The following is a 27,453-nucleotide window of genomic DNA, read 5'->3' as shown; positions in this document are numbered from 1 at the left end:
GCTACTTAAAGCAAAATGGAAATTAGTAAATTTGCATATAGGTTCAGGTTGTTAATGGTACTTGGAACTAGAACTTTCAGCACCTGTCGCAAAGTTTCCCAAGGGAGTTGGGTTGGAACAAATTGAGAGGTGATAGTAGACACCTTTTATGAACATATTTTGTGAAGAAAGCTATTGGTCTAAGCATTTATTTTGCAGGTTGGTCACACATTTGGCTTACTTTCCCTAACTACTCTCTCTCCACTCTCCTTCCCTCCCTCCCTCTCCTCCAGGTGATGACCTCCTTCTCCCTCTCTCGGCTGCCTGGTGCTTCACCCCTGCTCGGGTCAGAGTTCAGCTGTGACGTCACCAACGGGGAGGTGGCTCCCGGTGCGTCGCTGCGGGTGACGGTCACTTACGCCCCGCTGGCCGCAGACGCAGTCTCTGTCGACTACCTGTCCCTGACCTATCCCGGATCGCTCAGCAAAGCCCTGCTCAAACTCACCGGGAAATGTATAGGTAGGTATACAGGTGCACTATGAATCGTTTTAGGGCGAGAAGAAGCGAACAGGCAGTGGGTGAGGGCACATTTTCATAATTGTTCAAACTTCTTATACTTCTTAGACTTTCAGAAATGCCAAAAATATGAGATTTATAAGCTCACAACATGTTGTGATGTGATGTCTTGTGAGCTTGTGTTAGCAAGACACCATTGTACGTCTAAGTATAAAGTAGGGATTTAGTGGTTAACCGTTTTGCTTTTGGAAAGCTCTCGTTAATGGCAGTGGTGGAAAGTAACTACATACATTTACTTAAAGATGGAGTGCCACAATTTTTGTATTTTTCCAGTTTTCCATGTGTCTATGAGGTGACAGTACTTCATTAGACACCCTGGAGTTGTTTTTATGTGCAATGGTGTATTAACTTTGTATGGCACCGTCGTTTTTCACCAGAAGCAGAGACGTGTGTTTTCATTTTTTCAACCAGTCTAACGTTCATTAGAAGGACAATATCAGTCACCAGAAGCAGAGACGTGTGTGAAGTTACAATTGGTTTATATAGGAAGGTAAAGTTAATATCAAATATCTAAATATTGAATCAAGCAACTTAAAAACCATCTGGGGTGAAACACAGAAGTCAGATGTTAAAATGACAGCAGGGGGGAAAAAAAACTTTAATATTGGACACCTCTTTATAATAATTTCTGTCTGTCTGTTTCTTTCTTACACGTGTGTGCGTGCGTGCGTGCGTGCGTGTGTGCGTGCGTGTGTGCGTGCGTGCGTGCGTGCGTGTGTGTGTGTGTGACAGTCTACACCGTCTTTGCGCTCCTAGAATACTTGGTCGTTGGATCCAACATGGCGTTCCACCTCACTGCAGCCTTGGACTTCAGCAACCAGGAAGTACTGGTGGCCACGCCCCCTGAGGACAAGAGATACTGACCTCACACACACACACACACACACACACACACACACACACACACACACACACACACACACACACATTTGAATTATTTTATTTGGTCCACAAAAAAAAGGAAAAATGCATAGGACATAAACATTATGGGTGCAGTTATTATGTTACAATCACAAGCCTATGACACATGTTTGGAATCATACTGCTAATATAAATTATGTTCCTCGGTTTCCTGTCAATCAAAATCATGCCTAACATTAACCTCAGTAAAAAAATACAAGAACCGCTGAGAGTGAGATTTTAGAAATGTTAGCCCCTCTAACATTCTCTGCACGTCTGTGTGTGTGTGTGTGTGTGTGTGTGTGTGTGTGTGTGTGTGTGTGTGTGTGCGTGTGCGTGTGCGTGTGCGTGCGTGCGTGCGTGCGTGCGTGCGTGTGTGCACACGCGCATTATGTATACAGCAAACATTTCCTCTCATTTTTTTAAGATTCGTTTTTTGGCTTTTGTGCCTTTGTTGATAGTTACAAGCGACGAGCTGACGCGACAATAAGAGCCTATTATGTGGCATTATGTGGCATGTGCCTGGACTAGGCCAGCATTGACTGTTTCCTGGTGTATTGTGACTGTAATCTTGACAGGTTTCCTGAAGACCAAAGATGAGTCAGTGTGAGGAGAGAGAGGAGGAGGGAGCTGACAAACATCACATCCACAGAGCAGAGCCTCCATCTGTGTCTATGAAGAGTCATGAACCTCCTGACTTCAGTAATGAACCTGGACCTCCAGATACAACGTATGTGAATCCTCCTATACAATTCAAGGTTCAATGTTGTACTTTATTCTTCCATCTTGTGTACACTACATGTACATAAGAGTGAAACTTGGCTTCCTTCAGACAATGCAGCAGCATTATATACACCAGCGGTTCCCAAACTTTTTCACGTCAAGGACCCCCAAAAAATATATGCCAGGGACCCCCCATAAGAGAAGATTTGTACGGCTCTAGCGGTGATTCTCAACCCGTTTAATTTCAAGGACCCCCAGTTTGACATGCATTAGTCTACATATCCCCATTTAATGGCATTTCTATCTCTGGGACCCCCAATTTATATTGTAAAATCAATGCTAATTTAACTCTGAGAGTGTACAAATGGAACCAAATGGACCCTAACGGGTCTCTGAGTTACAGTCCCATAAGGGTCCAGTTGGTTCATAACTATCATCTAGCTGGGTCCCCCCTGGAACTCCCTCAAGTACCCCTGGAGGTCCCCGGACCCCACTTTGGGAACCACTGATATACACAACACTATAATACAACTTTGTGATCTCATGCTAAGTTACATGAATGACAAAAACAAGACATAACATCTAATAATGTTGTATGAATCCTGTTCAAAGTTAATCTACAGATTGTAAGTTACTGTGTGTGCAGTTTGTGAATGAAGTGGTACAAATCAGTGTGGTGTTCAGTAGACGGGCTGGCTGCTTGTGTGCATGTATAGTATGTGAACAGTAATATGTACAGTATGTGATTGTGTACAGTATATGCAACAAGCCATGTTTAAACTATCCCCGGTTATTGTATTGTATATTTAGTAAGTATTGTACAGTGACAACTAAAGTCTCTGTAATGTTTATGTTGTACTATTGTCTATTACTATAAAACTAAAATAAAGGGATTTAAGATCAATCTATATGGCTCTGCCTCCTACTGACTGCCTAGTCCTAATCTGGTGTACTTGTGCCCCCTCTTGGCCAGGCCCTGTAACTACAGGATTTTACATGCATAGTAAAACTACAACAAAACAATTTATATAATGTTTTTTGCAATTTTAGTTTTCTTTTTGCTGCAATGTTGTGAGAGGAAACGAAAAGATGTTACCCTTGTATAAATAAAATGAAATGTAACAATAATACAAATAAAAAAAAGAATTGACAATGTCATTAACACAAACAATGTTATGATTCCAGAAGTCTGTACCACAGAGCAGAGTCTCCAACACCCAGCTACATGTCTATGAAGAGACGCGTCTAAAGGACTTTCTCCTGACTTCAGTAATGAACCTGGACCTCCACACACACAGTATGTGAATCCTACTGTACAATATACACACTATAACCACTAACCAGGGCTGCACACAACTTTTTTGGTCTAGTAGCCTACTCAGAGGAGCACCTGGAGGAGTTACTGGTGCTCTTAAAATGCGGCGACCCGTCTCGCCGGATGGATAAAAGAGGGATGCATGAATAACTTATAGCAAAGCGATATTTATTGGATAAGTGGGGACTGGGGAGTCAATGGAGAGTATTGCAACTAAACTCTAGATTCATCCCATTATTTAAAAAAATCTAGAGTTGCAAATTGCAGCTATAGGTCCATGTGTATTCCAGCCCTATATCATGCATATTCTAATACAAACTTCTTAATACTTCCTAAGGATAATATGAGCATCAAAGCAATATTTAGATTTCTCCTAAGATAGATCTCCGTCGGCCCGTAGAAGCAAAAAAGCTGCTTCCCCGTATTTTTTAGTTGCCATTTTCTTAGGCAAAGCGAGCAGGCCAGCAGTGGAAGACCTTAGGGTGCGGTTTGGGACATATTTAGGCAGGCAGTCATGTAGGTAGGAAGGTGCGAGACCATTGAGAGCTTTATAGACAAGTAAAAGAATTTTAAAATCAATCCTAAAAACAACCGGAAGCCAGTGCAGTGAAGCCAAAACTGGAGTAATATGTTCTCTCATCTTAGTTCTAGTTAAAACTCTGGCTGCTGCATTTTGGACAAGTTGTAATCTGTCAGTTGTTTTCTTAGGCAGTCCAGAAAAAAGAGCATTGCAGTAGTCAAGCAAAGAAAAAACAAAGGCGTGGATTAGCGTTTTTGCATCGTCCAAAGACAAATAGGCTCTGATTCGTGCAATATTTCTAAGGTGAAAAAAGGCAATCTTGGTAACATGATTAATGTGTGAATTAAAATTCAATAAAGACTGATGTTAAAATACAGCAGCGTAGACCTGCCCTTTATGTTCCATTCCTATAATAACTGATGTTAAAATACAGCAGCGTAGACCTGCCCTTTATGTTCCATTCCTATAATAACTGATGTTAAAATACAGCAGCGTAGACCTGCCCTTTGTGTTCCATTCCTATAATAACTGATGTTAAAATACAACCTTTTAAACTGATGTGTCTCTTCAAGGACCTCCATAATAACTGTTATTAAAATCCATTCCTAATTCAATAATTCTGCTGCTCTGACAAAACTCAGTCTAATCACTAATCAGCTCAACTGATGATATTTATAACGTGATTAATCCCTTCTCGAATCTTCTACTAACGTCTAGCTGTGCTGTCGTGCTCATTTCAGCACGGCTGGAGAGCCTGTTTCAACCAATTGCTTATTGATCAGCTGTAGTTGAGCCTCCTCTGTGTGTCAGTACCTCTGTGTGTCCACCAGAGGGGGCTCAATTACCACCAGAGGTTCTAGTACCAGTGGCTGGGAACCTCTGGTGTAAAGTAACATTTACTGGAGTTCTTTAGTAACATTTTGAGTTATTTGTACTTTACTCAAGTATTTCCAATTTCCAGTACTTCTACTCCACTACATGTCAGGAATATTATACTGTTATTTTATACTAGAATAACAGCAGTATAATATTAGGTAAAGGTAAGGTACATTTTATTTATAAAGCGCCTTTCAAAACAAATGTCACAAGGTGCTTTACAATAAATAAAATTAAATAAAACATGAGCAACACATAGATCAACAATAAAACGAAAACACAATGACAGAGTAATAATACAAAAGAAAAAAAATATATAAACATGCAGTACCATATAGACAATATTACAGACAAAAGTGCTTTTGAAACAAATGGGTTTTTAGCAGCTTTTTGAACGTCTCGACAGATTCTGCCCTCCTTAGGGAAAGGGGCAATTAATTCCATAGGGTAGGGGCTACAACTTCAAAAGCTCTATCGCCTTTAGTTCTTAGTCTTGTATTGGGAACTTACCTGAAGACCTCAGTGTTCTCACATTTGCTTTGGGGGATAATAATTCAGTCATGTACATAGGAGACAGCCCATGGAGAGCTTTAAAAGTGATTAATACAAATTTAAAAACAATTCTGCAGTCAATTGGAAGCCAGTGTAAAGCAGCAAGCATAGGGGTGATATGAGTCCTTCTAAAAGTGTTCGTTAAAAGTCTATGATCAGAGGGTTTAAATGCAAAATAGAGCTGGGTGACATCAGCATAACAGTGGTAAGACAAAAATGACCGATTAAAACACCAAGTGGAAGCATGTATAAAGACAATAAAATGGGACCAAGAAAAAATATTACATAATTTTATAACTAGGGATGTCCCGATACCACAATTTCTGTGTTAGGCGTTACCGAATACCGATACCAGAGAATAATATTTATAATTGTTTTACTTTATTTTATTGTATTGTTTTTAGCAGACTCCTCACTCAAACGTGCACTTGCAGTTTAGGGCAACTCCAAAGCAAACTCCACATGTCCCAACATTCTATTTACCTGCCATAGTGTCAACCAACCCCTTACCCCTGTGTGGGATCGCTGGTCAGACTGGCATAGTGTCGACCCCTTCCTTACCCCTGTGTGGGATCGCTGGTCAGACTGGCATAGTGTGGACCCCTTACCCCTGTGTGGGATCGCTGGTCAGACTGGCATAGTGTGGACCCCTTACCCCTGTGTGGGATCACTGGTTAGACTGGCATAGTGTCGACCCCTTACCCCTGTGTGGGATCACTGGTTAGACTGGCATAGTGTCGACCCCTTACCCCTGTGTGGGATCACTGGTTAGACTGGCATAGTGTGGACCCCTTACCCCTGTGTGGGATCACTGGTTAGACTGGCATAGTGTCGACCCCTTACCCCTGTGTGGGATCACTGGTTAGACTGGCATAGTGTCGACCCCTTACCCCTGTGTGGGATCACTGGTTAGACTGGCATAGTGTCGACCCCTTACCCCTGTGTGGGATCACTGGTTAGACTGGCATAGTGTCGACCCCTTACCCCTGTGTGGGATCACTGGTTAGACTGGCATAGTGTCGACCCCTTACCCCTGTGTGGGATCACTGGTTAGACTGGCATAGTGTCGACCCCCTTACCCCTGTGTGGGATCACTGGTTAGACTAGCATAGTGTCGACCCCTTACCCCTGTGTGGGATCACTGGTTAGACTGGCATAGTGTCGACCCATTACCCCTGTGTGGGATCACTGGTTAGACTGGCATAGTGTCGACCCCCTTACCCCTGTGTGGGATCACTGGTTAGACTGGCATAGTGTCGACCCCTTACCCCGTGCTTGAAATGTACTGTGATTCTGCAAACTGTTAATAAATATTTCAATCAATCAATCAATCAATAGATCTTCTTCCACCCCTTCAAGGTCCCGGGCCGCGGCGAGCGGGCCCTCCTACCCCCCCAGACCGGGTTAGGGTTTTTGTTGCAAGCCAATCTTTCCAATTTGTATAGTGTTTCTTTTTTAAATGCTGCTTAAAAGGTGCCTTTGCCTTGAGGATGATCAATATGTGTTTGATAAATGAGAGGATGGACTACAGGGATGCGATGCAGTTACGGGATGTTTCTGTAAAATGACTACTGGGATGTGATAAATTGTACATTAAGTGTTTTTTTCCCACATCTCCCATGTGTCTACATATCGTTGCTGTCAGGCAGAAGCGTGTGTATCTCCATATTAAGCTTTTGTAAATGAATTTCCTACTTTGTCAGTGTTGTACAAAAAATAGCAGATCTGAAAGCTCTCAATGTGTCACGATGTGACGTGTTGTGAGCTTGTTGATCGGCTGTTAAAACATTGTAAAAGTAATAACAGAACTATTGTGGAGATGCACTGTTTCCACCTGTCAGTGATATACAGTATTGTGTACACAGTACACAAAACATATTTTTCAATTTGCCACAGGTCTGCATGATCCAAGAATGCAACCAAGAGTTGACACTCAGGTGAAGGGCTTCAAAGTGTTTTCAAATGCACTTCCCTGGACACGAAAGACTTTGAGAAACGCTGACATAGAAACGTAGGTTTTTGCCAGGAATCTCTTAGAATCAGCCTCAGGTCGAAATGGAGTTATTTAAGGGAATTTGAGGTGCGCTATTGTGGTACCAAGAGGTCCAGGCAGGCATAGTCGAAGACACCTTGTTCCCAAGTAGGCCGGCCGCTGGCCCACAGGTCTGGTCTGTGTAAATGTGATTAGCCCATTCTGACCTGAGAGATCAGATTATTAAAAAAATGTCTTCTACATCCTGACAGTTTTCTGAAAAAGCCTATGTTTCTATGTCAGTCGTTCTTTAGATTTTTCTTTAAAAAAAATAGCAGACCTACAAGACCTGCATGTCTACAGACAGTAGACATGCACGTCTGGCCCAATCAACGCTGTGTGTGTGTGTGTGTGTGTGTGTGTGTGTGTGTGTGTGTGTGTGTGTGTGTGTGTGTGTGTGTGTGTGTGTGTGTACTGTGCGTGTGCGCATGCGCGTGCATCCCTTTAAACTACAACCAGGACAGTGTGTGTGTGTGTGTGTGTGTGTGTGTGCGCGCACACGTGCATCTTATAGGCTACTGTCTGCAAACAGCAAACAGCAATGCATCGTTACAGAGTGTACCTGCTTTTGTTTAACAGCTGATGGGAGGGGAGGGGAGGGGAGGAGAGGAGAGGAGAGGGGAGGGGAGGGGAGGGGAGGGGAGGAGAGGGGAGGAGAGGGGAGGAGAGGAGAGGAGAGGAGAGGAGAGGAGAGGAGAGGAGAGGGGAGGGGAGGCGCACCCAAGCCAAGCATTGCAGAACAAGCACTTGCATGTTAGCTGTGGTTGTATGTGAGGATTACTACCTCGTTTGACAGCAGTGGAGTCTGCCTGCCTGCCTGTCTGTCTGCCTGCCTGCCTGTCTGTCTGTCTGTCTGTCTGTCTGTCTGTCTGTCTGTCTGTCTGCCTGACTGACTGTGTGCTGGCATTGTGACAGTATGAGCTAGCTACAGTGCTTATCAACCTTTTTTTTTAATTGTGAAAATGTGGCACAAATCTTTGTATATACTGGTATATTTTTTCAGAGCGAACATTTCTAACTCAAATCTTTGCTTCTGGGAGGTCCCAGTATAACAACACATGGTCAGATGGGGGTCTGGGAGGTCCCAGTATAACAACACATGGTCAGATGGGGGTCTGGGAGGTCCCAGTAACAACACATGGTCAGATGGGGGTCTGGGAGGTCCCAGTAACAACACATGGTCAGATGGGGTTTTATCTAAACTTTGGCCATGAGAATGTCCTTTCTGGTACACATCTCTCACAAACATGCATACATACTGTATGCAGTCTTCTGAGTTCGCTACTTGGGTCTGCATATCATTCCACAATTTGTAAGTTCCACTTTTAAGACTTGGGTGTAACTTTTTATTTAATCAACACTGAAGAGTAATAAACAATATCTGCAATGTGGTCCCTTCTTTCAATTTCCTCAGAATATTCTCCAGGTTCTCATAAGCGCGACTGAAGGCCAGCTGATCCTGGTGACCCTTGATGCAAAGAGCCTGGATGCGAGGAACCCATCCATAACTATTATACAGAGACGTTGCCTCGTCCGTATTTTGTGTTCTCACATCACAGAGAAGTTTGGAGAATGGTACTTAAACACACACACACACACACACACACACACACACACACACACACACACACACACACTCATGCAAACACTAGTTTGAAATAGGTATATGAATCTTCTTTCAGGGGAAAGATATGATGGGACAAGTCTTGACATTTACTGTTGGAATATGATCTTTATTATGTATATATATTTTATTATTGAGTTCTCTTATTGTGAAGCCAGACCGGAAGTGATTGTTGACTAATCTGTATATAACCAGGTGTAAATAAATCTGTCAGTGACTTGTCGTACTGATCCAGCAACAGCTGATGCCTCCTGGTGTGATATTTATTTACTCTAGTGTTATTCCTCCGTCTACTATTTCTTCACTTTATATTTCTGGTACAACACGCAGTATTACAGCTGTGAAACTCAACATTTACCTATATTTGTATTAAGTATAAAAGTAATTAGTGACTTGAAAGTAGTGTCTGAGGTGAAATGCAAATAAAGTAGTCGTATGATCAAATGATTATTTAAAGACAGACTACCAACATAAACATGCACAACACATGTACCAAAACACATGTTTAGTGTTTTTTGTTATGATCCCTATTAGCTCCAGAAAATGCTACAGCCATTATACTGGAGTGCGTGACATGTTTTAGCAGTACTATCTAGTTTGACTCTGCTGGTAATTTAGTTTTTTTTTTCTCCTGTGTTTACAGCCTTGCCTCCGAGACCAAACAGGCAATGGCCAGTAATTTGATTCAGGCATTTCCCTGCTTGAAAGATGACTCAAGAAGTGGCTTTGTGAGTAATTCACATTTTGTAAAGGGATTGATGCTAAAGTTATTTGGACACAAGAGTACTGGACGACTTTATATGCCCAATGTACAGAAAAACCCTGTTCCGGCCACGTCTTCTGGCCACTGTCAAAATTAAAATGTGCCTCATCTCTGTTCATTCAAGAGTTTAATTTCTTTACAGGGACTCTGGTTTACCACAGGACAGGGGAAATTAACAGCCACTGGTTTCATCGAAGACAGAGTCAAATACGTAAGAAAGGTATTAACAGCGTCAGAAACGAACACAGCCGACACCACTAATTGGTTCCAACCAATGAACTTGCCGTTCGTCAGACGTGCATACCAGGTAATCGTTGTAACTGAATATATTGAAGCAATGAATAGAGCCACATAATTTAGTGATTGGTATTTGGTAATATCCTTGTGTACTTTAATAGAAAGTACCATATCCTGTTTTTTTTTTTATTAACCCATTGACGCCTGGTGCAACGTATACGTTGTTCTACCCTTGATGCCGGCCGTGCTCTCTGTGTCTCATCAGCTATTGCTATACATGTAGCAACATAACTATTTAAAAAAAAAATCATCAGAATTTGAAGGTTTTCAGAAACCTTAGGTCAGGCCCTAGAAGGCGTTCCCAGATTCGGCCTCAGGCATCAATGGGTTAAGATTGCACAGGACTTTGAGATCCTGCATGGAGAGGCTGCACCCAAACCTTTTGAGACCTGGCTGCCTGTTTATGCAGAGAAAATCTTGGACCTGGCCAGAAGAGAAGGGAAGCTCCTCTACATGTTGGATGGATTAACACCTGGTACTATATTGTTATATTATACAGCAGACAATGCAAATTTACATTTAGCAGGTGTTTGTTTTTGCTACTAAATGACAATCATTCATGTGCCATTCCACATATTGATGCATATAAAATTGTGTTCCTACAGATGTTTTGGGGGAACGTGCCCTGTCCCAGTTACCAGCACTGCTTCCACCAACCGTCTATAAACATAACAAGAAAACCATTCGGCACACCATCCAGGAGTCCAAGTTGGCGTTTATAGACCATCAGCCTGTAAGTCCCTCTGCATTTCTATGTTAATGTTACTCATTTAACCACTTGAACCCAGCAGCCATATTCTGGGGGGGGGGGGGCGCATTGACCAACAATATCACATCTGCTAGGAGGAAGCCATGCAAGGCACCTACCTGCTCATCGGGAGTAATTAGGGGTTCAGAGTCTTGCTCAGGGACACTTCGACCCAACCGTTTGGCTAGCCCGGGATCAAACTGGGACATTTCTGACATTGTGAGCTGGTAGATCAGATATTTTTGGTCTAGATGGGAAAACGGTGGTGCAGAGCCTGGCTGCTTGTTATAGAATTATTCCGAAAATGAATTTCTCAACATGCCATATCAGCCACTGCAATCAGTGAACGCCATTGTCTTGCTTACTCTTTGTATGTCGACAATCTTACTTTGGTTAATGTATATATGCCTTTTGTTTATTTCTTGCTCAGGTTGGAACAAACATGGTGGAGTACGCCCAGCAAGCAAGGGCATCAACAGAGTACCCCTATGTCCTGTCGCTGGGTAACGACGTTCGAAAGTCATCCCAGGCGTTCGTCATTCTGGCTGGGGAGGCGTTGGAACAAAACACATTGCTGCAGGCGGTCGATGTCTGTTTCAAGATGTTTTATGTTTTTAATATCCATTACCCGAAACAGTGTGCTCCTGTTTGGGAATTCCTTCAAAATGCTGTCTATGGAATAGCAGGACAGGAATCCAAACCCGTGACTTTTTTGCGTTCATCGCTCAACAAATAGACTTGGACGTTTATGAAATGTCTAATTGAGCGATGTAATGTTTTGGATGTCCTCTCTCGCTGCCCAGGTGGCAGGGGAAGCTGTTGATGTGGAGGATCTGGTGAGTTGGGTGTGTATTTGTGCTGAAGGTGACATTATTGCACTGTTCTAAGTGTTCATTTTATACATCATGTTATAGCACTTTAAGTTGTTCAAACAGATTGCACTGTATATTTGGAATGAGCAAATTATGCTGAAGGTGAGGTTTTTGCACTGTTTAGACACTGTTATGCTTGAAGCATATTGAAAAAAGCTACCTATTAATGAAGCACCTTATTAATACTAAAATAAATATTTTTTCCTACATTTCCAGCATTGTTTTAAGTTTTTTAAGGAACAAAATGATGAGAAACGAGGCTAACTTTTTTTTTCAAAATTTCAAAAAACATGGGCTATAACCCACCGTTTTTTTCATTTTTCATTTTTTTCAAATCCTCAAAAATTATGAAAAACGGCGTGCCATAGTATGCCGTACGATATGGGCTATAGCCCACGGTCCAAAATGATGAGAAACGAGGCTAACTTTTTTTTCCAAAATTTCAAAAAACATGGGCTATAACCCACCGTTTTTTTCATTTTTCATTTTTTTCAAATCCTCAAAAATGATGAAAAACGGCGTGCCATAGTATGCCGTACGATATGGGCTATAGCCCACGGTCCAAAATGATGAGAAACGAGGCTAACTTTTTTTTTCAAAATTTCAAAAAACATGGGCTATAACCCACCGTTTTTTTCATTTTTCATTTTTTTCAAATCCTCAAAAATGATGAAAAACGGCGTGCCATAGTATGCCGTACGATATGGGCTATAGCCCACGGTCCAAAATGATGAGAAACGAGGTTAACTTTTTTTTTTTAAATTTCAAAAAACATGGGCTATAACCCACCGTTTTTTTCATTTTTCATTTTTTTCAAATCCTCAAAAATGATGAAAAACGGCGTGCCATAGTATGCCGTACGATATGGGCTATAGCCCACGGTCCAAAATGATGAGAAACGAGGCTAACTTTTTTTCCCAAAATTTCAAAAAACATGGGCTATAACCCACCGTTTTTTTCATTTTTAATTTTTTTCAAATCCTCAAAAATGATGAAAAACGGCGTGCCATAGTATGCCGTACGATATGGGCTATAGCCCACGGTCCAAAATGATGAGAAACGAGGCTAACTTTTTTTTCCAAAATTTCAAAAAACATGGGCTATAACCCACCGTTTTTTTCATTTTTCATTTTTTTCAAATCCTCAAAAATGATGAAAAACGGCGTGCCATAGTATGCCGTACGATATGGGCTATAGCCCACGGTCCAAAATGATGAGAAACGAGGCTAACTTTTTTTTTCAAAATTTCAAAAAACATGGGCTATAACCCACCGTTTTTTTCATTTTTCATTTTTTTCAAATCCTCAAAAATGATGAAAAACGGCGTGCCATAGTATGCCGTACGATATGGGCTATAGCCCACGGTCCAAAATGATGAGAAACGAGGCTAACTTTTTTTTTCAAAATTTCAAAAAACATGGGCTATAACCCACCGTTTTTTTCATTTTTCATTTTTTTCAAATCCTCAAAAATGATGAAAAACGGCGTGCCATAGTATGCCGTACGATATGGGCTATAGCCCACGGTCCAAAATGATGAGAAACGAGGCTAACTTTTTTTTCCAAAATTTCAAAAAACATGGGATATAACCCACCGTTTTTTTCATTTTTCATTTTTTTCAAATCCTCAAAAATGATGAAAAACGGCGTGCCATAGTATGCCGTACGATATGGGCTATAGCCCACGGTCCAAAATGATGAGAAACGAGGCAAACTTTTTTTTCAAAATTTCAAAAAACATGGGCTATAACCCACTGTTTTTTTCATTTTTCATTTTTTTCAAATCCTCAAAAATGATGAAAAACGGCGTGCCATAGTATGCCGTACGATATGGGCTATAGCCCACGGTCCAAAATGATGAGAAACGAGGCTAACTTTTTTTTTCAAAATTTCAAAAAAACATGGGCTATAACCCACCGTTTTTTTCATTTTTCATTTTTTTCAAATCCTCAAAAATGATGAAAAACGGCGTGCCATAGTATGCCGTACGATATGGGCTATAGCCCACGGTCCAAAATGATGAGAAACGAGGCTAACTTTTTTTTTCAAAATTTCAAAAAAACATGGGCTATAACCCACCGTTTTTTTCATTTTTCATTTTTTTCAAATCCTCAAAAATGATGAAAAACGGCGTGCCATAGTATGCCGTACGATATGGGCTATAGCCCACGGTCCAAAATGATGAGAAACGAGGCAAACTTTTTTTTCAAAATTTCAAAAAACATGGGCTATAACCCACTGTTTTTTTCATTTTTCATTTTTTTCAAATCCTCAAAAATGATGAAAAACGGCGTGCCATAGTATGCCGTACGATATGGGCTATAGCCCACGGTCCAAAATGATGAGAAACGAGGCTAACTTTTTTTTTCAAAATTTCAAAAAAACATGGGCTATAACCCACCGTTTTTTTCATTTTTCATTTTTTTCAAATCCTCAAAAATGATGAAAAACGGCGTGCCATAGTATGCCGTACGATATGGGCTATAGCCCACGGTCCAAAATGATGAGAAACGAGGCTAACTTTTTTTTTTCAAAATTTCAAAAAAACATGGGCTATAACCCACCGTTTTTTTCATTTTTAATTTTTTTCAAATCCTCAAAAATTATGAAAAACGGCGTGCCATAGTATGCCGTACGATATGGGCTATAGCCCACGGTCCAAAATGATGAGAAACGAGGCTAACTTTTTTTTCCAAAATTTCAAAAAACATGGGCTATAACCCACCGTTTTTTTCATTTTTCATTTTTTTCAAATCCTCAAAAATGATGAAAAACGGCGTGCCATAGTATGCCGTACGATATGGGCTATAGCCCACGGTCCAAAATGATGAGAAACGAGGCTAACTTTTTTTTTCAAAATTTCAAAAAACATGGGCTATAACCCACCGTTTTTTTCATTTTTCATTTTTTTCAAATCCTCAAAAATGATGAAAAACGGCGTGCCATAGTATGCCGTACGATATGGGCTATAGCCCACGGTCCAAAATGATGAGAAACGAGGCTAACTTTTTTTCCCAAAATTTCAAAAAACATGGGCTATAACCCACCGTTTTTTTCATTTTTAATTTTTTTCAAATCCTCAAAAATGATGAAAAACGGCGTGCCATAGTATGCCGTACGATATGGGCTATAGCCCACGGTCCAAAATGATGAGAAACGAGGCTAACTTTTTTTTTCAAAATTTCAAAAAACATGGGCTATAACCCACCGTTTTTTTCATTTTTCATTTTTTTCAAATCCTCAAAAATGATGAAAAACGGCGTGCCATAGTATGCCGTACGATATGGGCTATAGCCCACGGTCCAAAATGATGAGAAACGAGGCTAACTTTTTTTTCCAAAATTTCAAAAAACATGGGATATAACCCACCGTTTTTTTCATTTTTCATTTTTTTCAAATCCTCAAAAATGATGAAAAACGGCGTGCCATAGTATGCCGTACGATATGGGCTATAGCCCACGGTCCAAAATGATGAGAAACGAGGCAAACTTTTTTTTCAAAATTTCAAAAAACATGGGCTATAACCCACTGTTTTTTTCATTTTTCATTTTTTTCAAATCCTCAAAAATGATGAAAAACGGCGTGCCATAGTATGCCGTACGATATGGGCTATAGCCCACGGTCCAAAATGATGAGAAACGAGGCTAACTTTTTTTTTCAAAATTTCAAAAAAACATGGGCTATAACCCACCGTTTTTTTCATTTTTCATTTTTTTCAAATCCTCAAAAATGATGAAAAACGGCGTGCCATAGTATGCCGTACGATATGGGCTATAGCCCACGGTCCAAAATGATGAGAAACGAGGCTAACTTTTTTTTTCAAAATTTAAAAAAAACATGGGCTATAACCCACCGTTTTTTTCATTTTTCATTTTTTTCAAATCCTCAAAAATTATGAAAAACGGCGTGCCATAGTATGCCGTACGATATGGGCTATAGCCCACGGTCCAAAATGATGAGAAACGAGGCTAACTTTTTTTTCCAAAATTTCAAAAAACATGGGCTATAACCCACCGTTTTTTTCATTTTTCATTTTTTTCAAATCCTCAAAAATGATGAAAAACGGCGTGCCATAGTATGCCGTACGATATGGGCTATAGCCCACGGTCCAAAATGATGAGAAACGAGGCTAACTTTTTTTTTCAAAATTTCAAAAAACATGGGCTATAACCCACCGTTTTTTTCATTTTTCATTTTTTTCAAATCCTCAAAAATGATGAAAGACGGCGTGCCATAGTATGCCGTACGATATGGGCTATAGCCCACGGTCCAAAATGATGAGAAACGAGGCTAACTTTTTTTCCCAAAATTTCAAAAAACATGGGCTATAACCCACCGTTTTTTTCATTTTTAATTTTTTTCAAATCCTCAAAAATGATGAAAAACGGCGTGCCATAGTATGCCGTACGATATGGGCTATAGCCCACGGTCCAAAATGATGAGAAACGAGGCTAACTTTTTTTTCCAAAATTTCAAAAAACATGGGCTATAACCCACCGTTTTTTTCATTTTTCATTTTTTTCAAATCCTCAAAAATGATGAAAAACGGCGTGCCATAGTATGCCGTACGATATGGGCTATAGCCCACGGTCCAAAATGATGAGAAACGAGGCTAACTTTTTTTTTCAAAATTTCAAAAAACATGGGCTATAACCCACCGTTTTTTTCATTTTTCATTTTTTTCAAATCCTCAAAAATGATGAAAAACGGCGTGCCATAGTATGCCGTACGATATGGGCTATAGCCCACGGTCCAAAATGATGAGAAACGAGGCTAACTTTTTTTTTCCAAAATTTCAAAAAACATGGGCTATAACCCACCGTTTTTTTCATTTTTCATTTTTTTCAAATCCTCAAAAATGATGAAAAACGGCGTGCCATAGTATGCCGTACGATATGGGCTATAGCCCACGGTCCAAAATGATGAGAAACGAGGCTAACTTTTTTTTCAAAATTTCAAAAAACATGGGCTATAACCCACCGTTTTTTTCATTTTTCATTTTTTTCAAATCCTCAAAAATGATGAAAAACGGCGTGCCATAGTATGCCGTACGATATGGGCTATAGCCCACGGTCCAAAATGATGAGAAACGAGGCAAACTTTTTTTCCCAAAATTTCAAAAAACATGGGCTATAACCCACCGTTTTTTTCATTTTTAATTTTTTTCAAATCCTCAAAAATGATGAAAAACGGCGTGCCATAGTATGCCGTACGATATGGGCTATAGCCCACGGTCCAAAATGATGAGAAACGAGGCTAACTTTTTTTTCCAAAATTTAAAAAAACATGGGCTATAACCCACCGTTTTTTTCATTTTTCATTTTTTTCAAATCCTCAAAAATGATGAAAAACGGCGTGCCATAGTATGCCGTACGATATGGGCTATAGCCCACGGTCCAAAATGATGAGAAACGAGGCTAACTTTTTTTTTCAAAATTTCAAAAAACATGGGCTATAACCCACCGTTTTTTTCATTTTTCATTTTTTTCAAATCCTCAAAAATGATGAAAAACGGCGTGCCATAGTATGCCGTACGATATGGGCTATAGCCCACGGTCCAAAATGATGAGAAACGAGGCTAACTTTTTTTTTCAAAATTTCAAAAAACATGGGCTATAACCCACCGTTTTTTTCATTTTTCATTTTTTTCAAATCCTCAAAAATGATGAAAAACGGCGTGCCATAGTATGCCGTACGATATGGGCTATAGCCCACGGTCCAAAATGATGAGAAACGAGGCTAACTTTTTTTTCCAAAATTTCAAAAAACATGGGCTATAACCCACCGTTTTTTTCATTTTTCATTTTTTTCAAATCCTCAAAAATGATGAAAAACGGCGTGCCATAGTATGCCGTACGATATGGGCTATAGCCCACGGTCCAAAATGATGAGAAACGAGGCTAACTTTTTTTTTCAAAAAACATGGGCTATAACCCACCGTTTTTTTCATTTTTCATTTTTTTCAAATCCTCAAAAATGATGAAAAACGGCGTGCCATAGTATGCCGTACGATATGGGCTATAGCCCACGGTCCAAAATGATGAGAAACGAGGCTAACTTTTTTTTTCAAAATTTCAAAAAACTTGGGCTATAACCCACCGTTTTTTTCATTTTTCATTTTTTTCAAATCCTCAAAAATGATGAAAAACGGCGTGCCATAGTATGCCGTACGATATGGGCTATAGCCCACAGTCCAAAATGATGAGAAACGAGGCTAACTTTTTTTTCCAAAATTTCAAAAAACATGGGCTATAACCCACCGTTTTTTTCATTTTTCATTTTTTTCAAATCCTCAAAAATGATGAAAAACGGCGTGCCTTAGTATGCCGTACGATATGGGCCCACGGTCCAAAATGATGAGAAACGAGGCTAACTTTTTTTTTCAAAATTTCAAAAAACATGGGCTATAACCCACCGTTTTTTTCATTTTTCATTTTTTTCAAATCCTCAAAAATGATGAAAAACGGCGTGCCATAGTATGCCGTACGATATGGGCTATAGCCCACGGTCCAAAATGATGAGAAACGAGGCTAACTTTTTTTTCCAAAATTTCAAAAAACATGGGCTATAACCCACCGTTTTTTTCATTTTTCATTTTTTTCAAATCCTCAAAAATGATGAAAAACGGCGTGCCATAGTATGCCGTACGATATGGGCTATAGCCCACGGTCCAAAATGATGAGAAACGAGGCTAACTTTTTTTTCCAAAATTTCAAAAAACATGGGCTATAACCCACCGTTTTTTTCATTTTTCATTTTTTTCAAATCCTCAAAAATGATGAAAAACGGCGTGCCATAGTATGCCGTACGATATGGGCTATAGCCCACGGTCCAAAATGATGAGAAACGAGGCTACCTTTTTTTTCCAAAATTTCAAAAAACATGGGCTATAACCCACCGTTTTTTTCATTTTTCATTTTTTTCAAATCCTCAAAAATGATGAAAAACGGCGTGCCATAGTATGCCGTACGATATGGGCTATAGCCCACGGTCCAAAATGATGAGAAACGAGGCTAACTTTTTTTTCCAAAATTTCAAAAAACATGGGCTATAACCCACCGTTTTTTTCATTTTTCATTTTTTTCAAATCCTCAAAAATGATGAAAAACGGCGTGCCATAGTATGCCGTACGATATGGGCTATAGCCCACGGTCCAAAATGATGAGAAACGAGGCTAACTTTTTTTTCAAAATTTCAAAAAACATGGGCTATAACCCACCGTTTTTTTCATTTTTCATTTTTTTCAAATCCTCAAAAATGATGAAAAACGGCGTGCCATAGTATGCCGTACGATATGGGCTATAGCCCACGGTCCAAAATGATGAGAAACGAGGCTAACTTTTTTTTTCAAAATTTCAAAAAAACATGGGCTATAACCCACCGTTTTTTTCATTTTTCATTTTTTTCAAATCCTCAAAAATGATGAAAAACGGCGTGCCATAGTATGCCGTACGATATGGGCTATAGCCCACGGTCCAAAATGATGAGAAACGAGGCTAACTTTTTTTTTCAAAATTTCAAAAAAACATGGGCTATAACCCACCGTTTTTTTCATTTTTCATTTTTTTCAAATCCTCAAAAATTATGAAAAACGGCGTGCCATAGTATGCCGTACGATATGGGCTATAGCCCACGGTCCAAAATGATGAGAAACGAGGCTAACTTTTTTTTCCAAAATTTCAAAAAACATGGGCTATAACCCACCGTTTTTTTCATTTTTCATTTTTTTCAAATCCTCAAAAATGATGAAAAACGGCGTGCCATAGTATGCCGTACGATATGGGCTATAGCCCACGGTCCAAAATGATGAGAAACGAGGCTAACTTTTTTTTTCAAAATTTCAAAAAACATGGGCTATAACCCACCGTTTTTTTCATTTTTCATTTTTTTCAAATCCTCAAAAATGATGAAAAACGGCGTGCCATAGTATGCCGTACGATATGGGCTATAGCCCACGGTCCAAAATGATGAGAAACGAGGTTAACTTTTTTTTTTTAAATTTCAAAAAACATGGGCTATAACCCACCGTTTTTTTCATTTTTCATTTTTTTCAAATCCTCAAAAATGATGAAAAACGGCGTGCCATAGTATGCCGTACGATATGGGCTATAGCCCACGGTCCAAAATGATGAGAAACGAGGCTAACTTTTTTTCCCAAAATTTCAAAAAACATGGGCTATAACCCACCGTTTTTTTCATTTTTAATTTTTTTCAAATCCTCAAAAATGATGAAAAACGGCGTGCCATAGTATGCCGTACGATATGGGCTATAGCCCACGGTCCAAAATGATGAGAAACGAGGCTAACTTTTTTTTCCAAAATTTCAAAAAACATGGGCTATAACCCACCGTTTTTTTCATTTTTCATTTTTTTCAAATCCTCAAAAATGATGAAAAACGGCGTGCCATAGTATGCCGTACGATATGGGCTATAGCCCACGGTCCAAAATGATGAGAAACGAGGCTAACTTTTTTTTTCAAAATTTCAAAAAACATGGGCTATAACCCACCGTTTTTTTCATTTTTCATTTTTTTCAAATCCTCAAAAATGATGAAAAACGGCGTGCCATAGTATGCCGTACGATATGGGCTATAGCCCACGGTCCAAAATGATGAGAAACGAGGCTAACTTTTTTTTTCAAAATTTCAAAAAACATGGGCTATAACCCACCGTTTTTTTCATTTTTCATTTTTTTCAAATCCTCAAAAATGATGAAAAACGGCGTGCCATAGTATGCCGTACGATATGGGCTATAGCCCACGGTCCAAAATGATGAGAAACGAGGCTAACTTTTTTTTCCAAAATTTCAAAAAACATGGGCTATAACCCACCGTTTTTTTCATTTTTCATTTTTTTCAAATCCTCAAAAATGATGAAAAACGGCGTGCCATAGTATGCCGTACGATATGGGCTATAGCCCACGGTCCAAAATGATGAGAAACGAGGCTAACTTTTTTTTCAAAATTTCAAAAAACATGGGCTATAACCCACCGTTTTTTTCATTTTTCATTTTTTTCAAATCCTCAAAAATGATGAAAAACGGCGTGCCATAGTATGCCGTACGATATGGGCTATAGCCCACGGTCCAAAATGATGAGAAACGAGGCTAACTTTTTTTTTCAAAATTTCAAAAAAACATGGGCTATAACCCACCGTTTTTTTCATTTTTCATTTTTTTCAAATCCTCAAAAATGATGAAAAACGGCGTGCCATAGTATGCCGTACGATATGGGCTATAGCCCACGGTCCAAAATGATGAGAAACGAGGCTAACTTTTTTTTTCAAAATTTCAAAAAAACATGGGCTATAACCCACCGTTTCTTTCATTTTTCATTTTTTTCAAATCCTCAAAAATGATGAAAAACGGCGTGCCATAGTATGCCGTACGATATGGGCTATAGCCCACGGTCCAAAATGATGAGAAACGAGGCTACCTTTTTTTTCCAAAATTTCAAAAAACATGGGCTATAACCCACCGTTTTTTTCATTTTTCATTTTTTTCAAATCCTCAAAAATGATGAAAAACGGCGTGCCATAGTATGCCGTACGATATGGGCTATAGCCCACGGTCCAAAATGATGAGAAACGAGGCTAACTTTTTTTTTCAAAAAACATGGGCTATAACCCACCGTTTTTTTCATTTTTCATTTTTTTCAAATCCTCAAAAATGATGAAAAACGGCGTGCCATAGTATGCCGTACGATATGGGCTATAGCCCACGGTCCAAAATGATGAGAAACGAGGCTAACTTTTTTTTTCAAAATTTCAAAAAACATGGGCTATAACCCACCGTTTTTTTCATTTTTCATTTTTTTCAAATCCTCAAAAATGATGAAAAACGGCGTGCCATAGTATGCCGTACGATATGGGCTATAGCCCACAGTCCAAAATGATGAGAAACGAGGCTAACTTTTTTTTCCAAAATTTCAAAAAACATGGGCTATAACCCACCGTTTTTTTCATTTTTCATTTTTTTCAAATCCTCAAAAATGATGAAAAACGGCGTGCCTTAGTATGCCGTACGATATGGGCTATAGCCCACGGTCCAAAATGATGAGAAACGAGGCTAACTTTTTTTTTCAAAATTTCAAAAAACATGGGCTATAACCCACCGTTTTTTTCATTTTTCATTTTTTTCAAATCCTCAAAAATGATGAAAAACGGCGTGCCATAGTATGCCGTACGATATGGGCTATAGCCCACGGTCCAAAATGATGAGAAACGAGGCTAACTTTTTTTTCCAAAATTTCAAAAAACATGGGCTATAACCCACCGTTTTTTTCATTTTTCATTTTTTTCAAATCCTCAAAAATGATGAAAAACGGCGTGCCATAGTATGCCGTACGATATGGGCTATAGCCCACGGTCCAAAATGATGAGAAACGAGGCTACCTTTTTTTTCCAAAATTTCAAAAAACATGGGCTATAACCCACCGTTTTTTTTAATTTTTCATTTTTTTCAAATCCTCAAAAATGATGAAAAACGGCGTGCCATAGTATGCCGTACGATATGGGCTATAGCCCACGGTCCAACCCTAACCCTAACCCTAACCCTAGCCCACGGTCCAAAATGATGAGAAACGAGGCTAACTTTTTTTTTCAAAATTTCAAAAAACATGGGCTATAACCCACCGTTTTTTTCATTTTTCATTTTTTTCAAATCCTCAAAAATGATGAAAAACGGTGTGCCATAGTATGCCGTACGAAATTTGTGGTCCAAAATGATGAGAAACGAGGCTAACTTTTTTTTTCAAAATTTCAAAAAACATGGGCTATAACCCACCGTTTTTTTCATTTTTCATTTTTTTCAAATCCTCAAAAATGATGAAAAACGGCGTGCCATAGTATGCCCACGGTCCAAAATGATGAGAAACGAGGCTAACTTTTTTTTCCAAAATTTCAAAAAACATGGGCTATAACCCACATTTTTTTTCATTTTCTGATACTTCGGTAGACTTGATGCGTATGGGCGGGGAAATTGAACCAAAAGTGTCAAATAATGTTTTATGAGCTGGTTCTCAACAACCAAAAGTGTCAAATAATGTTTTAGGAGCTGTTTCTCAACAACCAAAAGTGTCAAAAGTTGACAAAATAATTTGACAAAATAATTTGACAAAATAATTTAATTTGACAAAATAATTTGACAAAATAATTTGACAAAATAATTTGACAAAATAATTTGACAAAATAATTTGACAAAAAGTATTTTGTAAAAAGTATTTTGTAAAAAGTATTTTGTAAAAAGTTTCTCAACAACCAAAAGTGTCAAATAATGTTTTAGGAGCTGTTTCTCAACAACCAAAAGTGTCAAATAATGTTTTAGGAGCTGTTTCTCAACAACCAAAAGTGTCAAAAGTTGACAAAATAATTTGACAAATTTGACAAAATAATTTGACAAATTTGACAAAATAATTTGACAAATTTGACAAAATAATTTGACAAAATAATTTGACAAAATAATTTGACAAAATAATTTGACAAAATAATTTGACAAAATAATTTGACAAAATAATTTGACAAAATAATTTGACAAAATAATTTGACAAAAAGTATTTTGTAAAAAGTATTTTGTAAAAAGTATTTTGTAAAAAGTATTTTGTAAAAAGTATTTTGTAAAAAGTATTTTGTAAAAAGTATTTTGTAAAAAGTATTTTGTAAAATAATTTGCCTGCAAAATAATTTGCCTGCTAAATAATTTGCCTGCTAAATAATTTGGCTGCAAAATAATTTGCCTGCTAAATAATTTGCCTGCTAAATAATTTGCCTGCAAAATAATTTGCCTGCTAAATAATTTGCCTGCTAAATAATTTGCCTGCAAAATAATTTGCCTGCAAAATAATTTGCCTGCAAAATAATTTGCCAAAACCCTAAGAATTTGCCTAAAAAAATAATTTGCCAAAACCCTAAGAATTTGCCTAAAAAAATTATTTGCCAAAACCCTAATAATTTGCCTGCAAAATAATTTGCCCCCCAAAATAATTTGCCCCCCAAAATAATTTGCTAAAATAATTTGCCAAAATAATTTGCCAAAATAATTTGCCAAAAAGTATTTTGTAAAAAGTATTTTGTAAAAAGTATTTTGTAAAAAGTATTTTGTAAAAAGTATTTTGTAAAAAGTATTTTGTAAAAAGTATTTTGTAAAAAGTATTTTGTAAAAAGAGGAGAGGAGAGGAGAGGAGAGGAGAGGAGAGGAGAGGGGAGGGGAGGCGCACCCAAGCCAAGCATTGCAGAACAAGCACTTGCATGTTAGCTGTGGTTGTATGTGAGGATTACTACCTCGTTTGACAGCAGTGGAGTCTGCCTGCCTGCCTGTCTGTCTGCCTGCCTGTCTGTCTGTCTGTCTGTCTGTCTGTCTGTCTGTCTGTCTGTCTGCCTGACTGACTGTGTGCTGGCATTGTGACAGTATGAGCTAGCTACAGTGCTTATCAACCTTTTTTTTTAATTGTGAAAATGTGGCACAAATCTTTGTATATACTGGTATATTTTTTCAGAGCGAACATTTCTAACTCAAATCTTTGCTTCTGGGAGGTCCCAGTATAACAACACATGGTCAGATGGGGGTCTGGGAGGTCCCAGTATAACAACACATGGTCAGATGGGGGTCTGGGAGGTCCCAGTAACAACACATGGTCAGATGGGGGTCTGGGAGGTCCCAGTAACAACACATGGTCAGATGGGGTTTTATCTAAACTTTGGCCATGAGAATGTCCTTTCTGGTACACATCTCTCACAAACATGCATACATACTGTATGCAGTCTTCTGAGTTCGCTACTTGGGTCTGCATATCATTCCACAATTTGTAAGTTCCACTTTTAAGACTTGGGTGTAACTTTTTATTTAATCAACACTGAAGAGTAATAAACAATATCTGCAATGTGGTCCCTTCTTTCAATTTCCTCAGAATATTCTCCAGGTTCTCATAAGCGCGACTGAAGGCCAGCTGATCCTGGTGACCCTTGATGCAAAGAGCCTGGATGCGAGGAACCCATCCATAACTATTATACAGAGAAGTTGCCTCGTCCGTATTTTGTGTTCTCACATCACAGAGAAGTTTGGAGAATGGTACTTAAACACACACACACACACACACACACACACACACACACACACACACACACACTCATGCAAACACTAGTTTGAAATAGGTATATGAATCTTCTTTCAGGGGAAAGATATGATGGGACAAGTCTTGACATTTACTGTTGGAATATGATCTTTATTATGTATATATATTTTATTATTGAGTTCTCTTATTGTGAAGCCAGACCGGAAGTGATTGTTGACTAATCTGTATATAACCAGGTGTAAATAAATCTGTCAGTGACTTGTCGTACTGATCCAGCAACAGCTGATGCCTCCTGGTGTGATATTTATTTACTCTAGTGTTATTCCTCCGTCTACTATTTCTTCACTTTATATTTCTGGTACAACACGCAGTATTACAGCTGTGAAACTCAACATTTACCTATATTTGTATTAAGTATAAAAGTAATTAGTGACTTGAAAGTAGTGTCTGAGGTGAAATGCAAATAAAGTAGTCGTATGATCAAATGATTATTTAAAGACAGACTACCAACATAAACATGCACAACACATGTACCAAAACACATGTTTAGTGTTTTTTGTTATGATCCCTATTAGCTCCAGAAAATGCTACAGCCATTATACTGGAGTGCGTGACATGTTTTAGCAGTACTATCTAGTTTGACTCTGCTGGTAATTTATTTTTTTCTCCTGTGTTTACAGCCTTGCCTCCGAGACCAAACAGGCAATGGCCAGTAATTTGATTCAGGCATTTCCCTGCTTGAAAGATGACTCAAGAAGTGGCTTTGTGAGTAATTCACATTTTGTAAAGGGATTGATGCTAAAGTTATTTGGACACAAGAGTACTGGACGACTTTATATGCCCAATGTACAGAAAAACCCTGTTCCGGCCACGTCTTCTGGCCACTGTCAAAATTAAAATGTGCCTCATCTCTGTTCATTCAAGAGTTTAATTTCTTTACAGGGACTCTGGTTTACCACAGGACAGGGGAAATTAACAGCCACTGGTTTAATCGAAGACAGAGTCAAATACGTAAGAAAGGTATTAACAGCGTCAGAAACGAACACAGCCGACACCACTAATTGGTTCCAACCAATGAACTTGCCGTTCGTCAGACGTGCATACCAGGTAATCGTTGTAACTGAATATATTGAAGCAATGAATAGAGCCACATAATTTAGTGATTGGTATTTGGTAATATCCTTGTGTACTTTAATAGAAAGTACCATATCCTGTTTTTTTTTTTATTAACCCATTGACGCCTGGTGCAACGTATACGTTGTTCTACCCTTGATGCCGGCCGTGCTCTCTGTGTCTCATCAGCTATTGCTATACATGTAGCAACATAACTATTTAAAAAAAAAATCATCAGAATTTGAAGGTTTTCAGAAACCTTAGGTCAGGCCCTAGAAGGCGTTCCCAGATTCGGCCTCAGGCATCAATGGGTTAAGATTGCACAGGACTTTGAGATCCTGCATGGAGAGGCTGCACCCAAACCTTTTGAGACCTGGCTGCCTGTTTATGCAGAGAAAATCTTGGACCTGGCCAGAAGAGAAGGGAAGCTCCTCTACATGTTGGATGGATTAACACCTGGTACTATATTGTTATATTATACAGCAGACAATGCAAATTTACATTTAGCAGGTGTTTGTTTTTGCTACTAAATGACAATCATTCATGTGCCATTCCACATATTGATGCATATAAAATTGTGTTCCTACAGATGTTTTGGGGGAACGTGCCCTGTCCCAGTTACCAGCACTGCTTCCACCAACCGTCTATAAACATAACAAGAAAACCATTCGGCACACCATCCAGGAGTCCAAGTTGGCGTTTATAGACCATCAGCCTGTAAGTCCCTCTGCATTTCTAAAGGAAATGTTACTCATTTAACCACTTGAACCCAGCAGCCATATTCTGGGGGGGGGGGCGCATTGACCAACAATATCACATCTGCTAGGAGGAAGCCATGCAAGGCACCTACCTGCTCATCGGGAGTAATTAGGGGTTCAGAGTCTTGCTCAGGGACACTTCGACCCAACCGTTTGGCTAGCCCGGGATCAAACTGGGAAATTTCTGACATTGTGAGCTGGTAGATCAGATATTTTTGGTCTAGATGGGAAAACGGTGGTGCAGAGCCTGGCTGCTTGTTATAGAATTATTCCGAAAATGAATTTCTCAACATGCCATATCAGCCACTGCAATCAGTGAACGCCATTGTCTTGCTTACTCTTTGTATGTCGACAATCTTACTTTGGTTGATGTATATATGCCTTTTGTTTATTTCTTGCTCAGGTTGGAACAAACATGGTGGAGTACGCCCAGCAAGCAAGGGCATCAACAGAGTACCCCTATGTCCTGTCGCTGGGTAACGACGTTCGAAAGTCATCCCAGGCGTTCGTCATTCTGGCTGGGGAGGCGTTGGAACAAAACACATTGCTGCAGGCGGTCGATGTCTGTTTCAAGATGTTTTATGTTTTTAATATCCATTACCCGAAACAGTGTGCTCCTGTTTGGGAATTCCTTCAAAATGCTGTCTATGGAATAGCAGGACAGGAATCCAAACCCGTGACTTTTTTTGCGTTCATCGCTCAACAAATAGACTTGGACGTTTATGAAATGTCTAATTGA

At 39.1% G+C, this 27,453-nt stretch overlaps 2 protein-coding genes across 6 annotated transcripts in view; both read left to right on the top strand.

Moving 5' to 3' along the window:
- LOC308318281 (cilia- and flagella-associated protein 65-like) overlaps window positions 1-11,986 on the top strand; it is a 23,681-nt gene extending 11,695 nt beyond the window's left edge. For 2 of the 5 annotated variants that reach the window (XM_080767774.1, XM_080767776.1), the window contains 4 exons: window positions 273-498; window positions 1,288-2,185; window positions 3,364-3,475; window positions 8,888-9,042. In XM_080767774.1, the coding sequence (XP_080623900.1) occupies window positions 273-498; window positions 1,288-1,418 (357 nt within the window). In that variant the 3' untranslated portion in view covers window positions 1,419-2,185; window positions 3,364-3,475; window positions 8,888-9,042. Of the gene's footprint in view, window positions 1-272; window positions 499-1,287; window positions 2,186-3,363; window positions 3,476-8,887; window positions 9,049-9,740; window positions 9,826-10,002; window positions 10,168-10,490; window positions 10,633-10,762; window positions 10,891-11,335 lie in introns of those variants that run through there. The other 3 variants (XM_080767778.1, XM_080767777.1, XM_080767775.1) reach the window with 3 other exon arrangements.
- Window positions 11,679-27,453, top strand: LOC308318949 (uncharacterized protein; the record flags this gene model as incomplete). The annotated part of the gene is made up of 7 exons (XM_080768687.1): window positions 11,679-11,741; window positions 24,679-24,839; window positions 25,524-25,608; window positions 25,786-25,950; window positions 26,274-26,415; window positions 26,546-26,673; window positions 27,118-27,453. 7 exons carry the CDS (start codon window positions 11,679-11,681, stop codon window positions 27,451-27,453), a joined length of 1,080 nt encoding a protein of 359 aa, XP_080624813.1.

The sequence above is a fragment of the Protomyctophum bolini genome (genome assembly GCF_963924005.1).
Source record: "Protomyctophum bolini genome assembly, chromosome: 7".
NCBI lineage: Eukaryota > Metazoa > Chordata > Actinopteri > Myctophiformes > Myctophidae > Protomyctophum > Protomyctophum bolini.
Note: the sequence above shows the minus strand (reverse complement) of the source record. Positions and strands in the feature narration are given on the sequence as shown.